The sequence below is a fragment of the Hibiscus syriacus genome, unplaced genomic scaffold (genome assembly GCF_006381635.1).
Source record: "Hibiscus syriacus cultivar Baekdansim isolate YM2019G1 unplaced genomic scaffold, ASM638163v2 tig00112281_pilon, whole genome shotgun sequence".
Classification (NCBI taxonomy): domain Eukaryota; kingdom Viridiplantae; phylum Streptophyta; class Magnoliopsida; order Malvales; family Malvaceae; genus Hibiscus; species Hibiscus syriacus.
This window is the reverse complement of record NW_024063292.1, coordinates 1,528,101-1,535,231: the sequence shown is the minus strand read 5'-3', so window position 1 is coordinate 1,535,231 and position 7,131 is coordinate 1,528,101. Positions and strand designations below refer to the sequence as shown.

General features: G+C 36.6%; 1 protein-coding gene and 1 pseudogene across 2 annotated transcripts; both read left to right on the top strand.

Annotated features, from left to right (window-relative positions):
* The first annotated feature begins 507 nt into the window (after nt 1-507).
* On the top strand, nt 508-2,510 carry LOC120177104 (probable histone chaperone ASF1A). Of its 2 annotated transcripts, XM_039183345.1 has the most exons (4): nt 508-744; nt 1,671-1,786; nt 1,868-2,254; nt 2,295-2,510. In XM_039183345.1, the coding sequence occupies exons 1-4, from the start codon at nt 636-638 to the stop codon at nt 2,295-2,297; spliced, it is 615 nt and encodes a 204-aa protein (XP_039039276.1). In that variant the 5' UTR covers nt 508-635; the 3' UTR covers nt 2,298-2,510. The 2 variants fall into 2 exon arrangements, with proteins under 2 accessions (XP_039039276.1, XP_039039277.1); XM_039183346.1 differs by lacking the exon at nt 2,295-2,510 and having other exon boundaries at nt 1,868-2,283.
* A 1,648-nt stretch (nt 2,511-4,158) lies between these two features.
* On the top strand, nt 4,159-6,731 carry LOC120177112 (annotated as a pseudogene).
* The last annotated feature ends 400 nt before the right edge of the window (nt 6,732-7,131 follow it).

Here is a 7,131-nt window from a genome sequence, read left to right as displayed (position 1 = left end):
AAATTCAATTCAAGTTGTAAAATACAACTCGAATAACTTGAAATTTTTAGTAATTAGTATATTGTTTTTTTAAGTTTAAGTTAAAGTTTGAGTTGAATCTCTTGACTTTATATAATATATGTAAATCACATATGAAAAAAATATAAAATATATATATATATATATATGTTGTATATGATTATAAAATATCATTTAAATTAAAATTAAATAATTTTATAATATTATAAATATTTATAATTAAATTAAAAAACTCAAAAATTTAATTCGATTCAATTAAACTCGAATTTTATAAAACTGACTCGACTCAAAAAAATTTAAAATTAAATTTAAATTATAAATAAGACTATTAACTCGAATAACTTAACTCAACTAGATTCGATCCAACGATCACGTGTAGTCCATTAATATTCCAATTTCATTGTACGTTTCTTCCCAACCCCAAATCTCAAAACCCCGCTCCAAGAAAACAATTCATTTATCTTTTTCGTATTTGATTGTCTTCCCTTTTATATTTTGTTTTTCCTCCTTTTCCCTTTTCAAATTAGGTCTTTATTCAGAGTTCGATGAATTTTCGAGAAGTTAGGGTTTGGATTAATAGAGTAGCAAATAGTGTAATTTCTCTCTGATTCGAGACAATGAGTTCCGTCAACATTACTAACGTTACCGTTTTGGATAACCCGGCGTCCTTCTTGTCTGCTTTTCAGTTCGAGATCTCCTACGAGTGTTTGACTCCTCTTAAAGATGGTACCCTTTCTTTCTCAGCATTTTTTTTGGGTTTCAGTGCTTTTTAGATTTTAATTCTTTTTTTTTTTTTGTATTTTGTGTTTTTTTAGTTAGGGTTTGGTTGAGGTTAAAGTCTACGAGTTGTTTTCCCCTTTCTTTCCCCCTCCCGTTTGTTTAATGAGAAAATGGTGGGACGAAAATAAAGATTTGGTATGCTTGAATAAGATATTTTAGTTTATTGGTGGTATAATTGTGGGTTAGGCTTTGCAATTTTATTGAAGAAAGTTAGGGCTTGGGCCAGGCATAAATTGATCTTCACTAGCAAGTTTTGGTTTTACCAGTCTATATAATATTTTCTTTCAAGAGTAAAACTTAGAAGTAGGAATTTCTTGTATTTTCTTCTCTGTAGAAAGCTAAGCTTTATGTTAGATGGAAAAGAAATAAGAAACTTGTCTTAAGTTGTAAAGCTTTCTGTTACTCTATATTTTGGCATTTTGCATGTTGATTTCCAATGGATTGCCGTTTAATAAATCTTTAAGAATATCCTTAAGAGCAGAGGAATAGAATTTTAGAATGTTAAGAATGCATACGTGGATATTTTGATACAATTTATGCCAGAACATACAGTATTGACTTGAGTTCCAGAATTAAGCAGAATGGTTGCTAATTGTCATCTTGTACAAAAGAATTCTAATGTTTCTAGAATAAAGAAATGTGGAATGCTGATTCTATGTATAGAAGAGAAGCTTTTCAGCTCAGTGATCTGATTTTGTATGTTTTAGCTGTACGTGTCGCTTGAACTTAGTTTCATGAATACATTCTGGATGTGTTGTATTAATCTAATACAAGACTTTACCATCCATATCTGTCTACCCATTAATGCTATGTTTTTGTTTACTTCATGTCTTTTTTGAGGTTAAAATATCCATGTTTTATTGGATCGGCAGATTTAGAATGGAAACTTATCTACGTTGGATCTGCAGAAGATGAGACTTATGATCAACTACTGGAGAGTGTACTTGTTGGGCCTGTTAATGTTGGAAATTACCGTTTTGTATTACAGGTAATCTCAACTAACTCGGTTTTAGTTGTGGATTGATGTATCTGTCTTAATTTCTTACCTTTGTCCTTGAATATGTTGCAGGCAGACCCACCAGACCCATCAAAGATTCGTGAAGAAGATATTATAGGTGTCACAGTGCTTCTATTAACTTGTTCGTATCTTGGCCAGGAGTTTGTTCGAGTGGGCTACTATGTTAACAATGATTACGATGATGAGAAGCTTAGAGAGGAACCTCCCACAAAGGTCTTGACTGAGAAAGTCCAAAGAAATATTCTGACTGATAAACCCAGGGTGACAAAGTTCCCCATAAATTTCCACCCTGAGAGTGGTGGCAATGAAGAAACCCCATCTGATCACCCTGTTGAAAATGTGGGAAACGAGGAACCCCTTCCATCTGATCACCCTGTTGGAAATGACAAAGATGAGGAACTTTCTGCTGCACCAAATCCAAAAGAACATCAGGAACCTTAAAATTTCTTATTAGAAGATATGGTGTATTCAAGATGGATAACCTGGTAACTGTTTCACGGATTGAACTTCAAATATGAAGCACAGTTTGACGTTGGATGAGGATGCTTAATGAAGTAATGATTTGGAAGTGCTGGGTTTGATTTGGCTGTTTTTGTTTCTGAGTAACTGTTTCACTATGATGACTTGCTTAGGAACTTGAAAGTTAAAATTGGATTTCCAAGTTTGTAATATACCTTCTAAAGGAACTTAGTTTCACTGTCTTTAGCTTTGTTGTCCCAACCGCCTTTTCTGCCTTGCTCTTGCAGGCATTGAGATTTTGTTGATTATGACTTGTGTCAGAATCATTTAAATTTGACTTTAAAAGTGAGTTTCATATTATTATATTTTGACTTTTTTATTTTACAAGCTCGAGTGAATAGGAAAGGAAAATCATTGCTTTATGAGCGGAATGCTTAATCTATCTACCCGTACTGTTTTGTGCATTGTTTGCAAATGGTTGACACTTGCATTGGAATTATGGTCATATACCACGGAGCTGTGGTTATCATGAAGTAATGGAAATCAGTTCGGTCTTGGTCATCAATGTGGGTCTGCTTTTTGTAGATTTGAGTATTGTGGATTCAGATATGTATTATTATTTGAATACGTAGAGGTATTATATTTTGGTAAATGTGGAGATTTAAACTCACGCAAGGTGGGATAAGGTAAACATCTTGGACCACTTAGTCAATTAATGGATATGTGCCATTATTTTTTACATTGTAAATGGTTGGTATTTGATACCTGCATTGGTAGTCATCCATGGAGTTCTAGGTGAATTAGGTGAGGAGGAGCTGAAGTGTTATCCGAATGGGCTCGGTGATTATGCAGTAATACAAATGGGTTTGATCATGGTCGTACGTGTAGGTTGAGTTTTAGTAGGTAAAGCTCAAAACTGAGAACCTGGTTGAAGAGGCATGTTGAAAGGATTAACACGAGACATATCCATGCCCTGGTCAAAATTGGTTACCTAATCGAAATGCTGATGCATTGCATCATTTAATGCCTAGTTGCAAGACCTGGCAATGGAATGGTGGGAAGATGCAATCAAAAATTTTAAGAATCGATAGAAAAGAAAGTTTAGGTTTTGCTAGATGCTCATTTTGACCCGAGGAAAAGCTTCGACTGGGGAAATTATTTGTCTTAGGTATATAGCCACCGTCACAAAGTGGCATTTTTCTGGTGACGTGTACGGATTGGATTTGGACACATGCGTGATGGATGGCTACAGGCGAGGCGACACTCATGCTTGTCCAACCCAAAGCCAAATTTGCTTTTCTCTAAATATTACAAAATAACATTTTCATCAAATTAATCCTATAGTAATTATCTCTTAAACACTTGGATCTAATAGTTCATAAACTCTTTTTGATTTGTTTTCTAGTAGCGTTTAAAGTTTTAAAAAAAATTAATTGATCTTATTCACATATATAATGGGGTAAGGAGAGGTATGATAGTAGGCTGACTCCAACATCAGGTTGAGAGCAACTTCCATAGAAGATCTCTAAATTATGAATTACCCTCAGTGAGACTCGATACTATAACTACAAAATTAAAAACTTTGTGCTCTATCAACTAGGTTGGACGGTCAATTATTCAAAGTTCAAAACCATATTCTATTTAAAAAAAGAAACTTTGTATAATTCAAAGAAAAAACGGTGTCGGTAATGACCTCCACCGCATCCCAATCCCAATCCCAATCCCAATCCCAATCCCAATGAATGGAAAATTGAATTAAGTTGGCCATCAAACATACGAAAGCAAAACCCCATTTTAACACTCAAACAAACTATCTGTCAATTTGCCTTCCTTCACCCACACTTGATAATTTCTTTTTTCAATTATAAATAAATTCTTAGTTTATTTAGATTTCTCACCACGCTAACTTTCATCCAAAAAAAGGTAAAGAGGAAAGATGTCGGAGTGCTTCGACGGCAATGTTTTAGCAGCTAAGTCCTTTGCCCGTTTCGGCGTTACCCACATGTTTGGCGTCGTGGGTATACCCGTAACTTCTCTCGCCAACCGTGCGGTCCAATTGGGTATCCGTTTCATCGCTTGTCACAACGAACAATCTGCTGGTTACGCTGCTTCAGCTTACGGCTACCTCACGGGTCGACCCGGTCTTCTCTTGACCGTTTCCGGTCCTGGTTGTGTCCACGGTCTGGCCGGCTTGTCGAATGCTATGATCAACACCTGGCCCATGGTCATGATCTCCGGCTCCTCCGACCAGAAGGATGCCGGCCGCGGGGATTTCCAGGAGCTTGATCAGATCGAAGCTGTGAAACCCTTCTCGAAATTCTCGGTTAAAGCCAAAAATATCAAGGATATTCCCAATTGTGTTGTTAGGGTTTTGGATCATGCAGTTTCGGGTAGACCCGGTGGGTGTTATTTGGATATACCTACCGATGTACTGCATCAAACGATAAATGAATCCGAAGCTGAGAAATTGTTGACTGAGGTCGTGAAAGGACGGTCTTTTGAAGAACCTAAAGCTCCGCCGAGTTCCGAGATCGAAAAGGCGGTTAGGCTGTTAAGGAACGCGGAAAGGCCATTGATTGTGTTTGGAAAAGGGGCGGCTTATGGCCGAGCTGAAGGAGAACTAAGGAAGTTTATTGAAAGAACGGGAATCCCCTTTTTGCCAACTCCAATGGGTAAAGGACTGGTAAACGATAACCATGAGTTGGCTGCCAGTGCCGCGAGGTCACTTGCCATCGGTAAATGCGATGTGGCGTTGGTGGTTGGGGCAAGGCTCAATTGGTTATTGCATTTTGGGGAGAGTCCTAAATGGGATAAAGATGTGAAGTTCATCTTAGTGGATGTTTACGAGGAAGATTAAGTTGAGAAACCCCCATTTAGGTTTAGTTGGGGATGCTAAGAAGGTTTTGGAGATGATTAATAAGGAGATTGAAGATGACCCTTTTTGTTTGGGGAAGTCTCATCCTTGGGTTGAGGCTACTTCGAAGAAGGTGAAGGATAATATGTCGAAAATGGAAGCTCAGTTGGCAAAAGATGTTGTGCCGTTTAACTTTTTGACTCCTATGAGAATTATAAGAGATGCTATTTTGGGGCTTGGAAGTCCAGCTCCGGTGGTGGTTTCTGAAGGGGCGAATACTATGGATGTTGGTAGGTCCGTTTTGGTTCAGACAGAGCCTAGGACTAGGTTGGATGCAGGGACTTGGGGGACAATGGGAGTTGGTTTAGGTTATTGCATTGCAGCTGCTGTGGCTAATCCTGATCGGCTTGTGGTTGCGGTTGAAGGCGACTCGGGATTTGGGTTCAGTGCAATGGAGGTTGAGGTATGTTTCCTAATGTTAAAGTGTCATTTGGACAATTAAGTTTATTATTCCTATTCTTGGGCATTTTATGTTTAATGCCACGAAGAAATATAATGCGAATGCTTATGTTGATATTAGTTTTGTAAAGAGGTTTAATATTACACTTCCTGTTGCTTATTAAGATTGAACTAATTTTATTTTTCTATTAATCTAATCCCGCCTAAGGTAGTGGTGATAGTGTTCTTGAGGGGCTATGTATTATATCTTATCCTTGTTTTTGACTTTTTGGCGAAAGACAAATTCCTTGCTTTTCTTGACCAAGTTAGCCAAATTGTGAAAGAAAATTTTGATTAGAGGCTTTATTTATTTTGTAATAATCAGTCAGATAGCAGTTGTTTGATTAGTAGCAAAGTTGTTTGCTGAAAGCTTGGTGTTTGAGAATAACACAATGAAGGGCAATTTGTTTTTGTTTGATGCGTCCTATTCTTGATGTTCTTTCTCTCTCTATTAAATCCCCGAAGAGTTGTCTTCTTATTTTATTTTTTAAAGATGCTTTAAGAATCTCCAAAATAGTCGCTCTTTCTGGTTTATGCCCTTTTCTGATTGCAGCTTTTTATTGTGCATCTTTTGAATATGATGTGTTTACCATTGTCTTATAATGCAGACATTGGTTCGATACAAGTTGCCAGTTGTAGTGATAGTCTTTAACAATGGTGGTGTCTACGGTGGTGACCGTAGGAGCCCTGAAGAAGTTACAGGCCCTTTCGAACATGATCCTGCCCCCACTTCATTTGTTCCGGGTGCTGCTTACCATACTGTAATGGAAGCATTTGGGGGGAAGGGTTACCTTGTAGGGACACCTGATGAATTAAAATCCGCCCTTTCTGAATCCTTTTCTGCAAGGAAGCCAGCCGTTATAAATGTGACGATCGATCCTTACGCCGGAGCAGAAAGTGGGAGAATGCAGCACAAGAACTGAGTTGGTTTCTGTTGTCTGCTTTTAGCTTGAAGGCAGACGTGATAATTGATCCTTCCGAAGTGGGATAATGCAGGCAGGAGCAGGAGTATCGGTTGTACGGTTTTAAATATGTTTTTCCCCCACTTACTGAACCCAATGAATAATATTGAAGTTTGAATTTGATTTACGGTCAGTTGTGATATATAGAACAAATACAGATAATGTCTTCTGCCTTGCCTTGTCAAATGCCATTTATAAAATGTTTCTTTGTAGTAATTGTGCTCTCACAGCTTTGTTGGTCATTGTAATTGTTGATAAGGTGAATAAAATTCGATTCAGTTAAAAAAAATGAAGTTTTTGACTAGATTTGATGTTAAAAGTTTTGACTTGAAAAAGAAATTCAAAATAAAGTTGAAGTTTTTAATAAATAAGACTCGAAAAATAAAGTTTGAAGTTATAAATAAGATTCGAAATTAGTTGAATAGATTTTAAGTTCTGTTCATATATATATATATATATATATTACATATATAAATATAGATAAATATATAAAGTTTGAATATTATTCAAATTTGAACTTTCAATTTAATTAAATATTCATC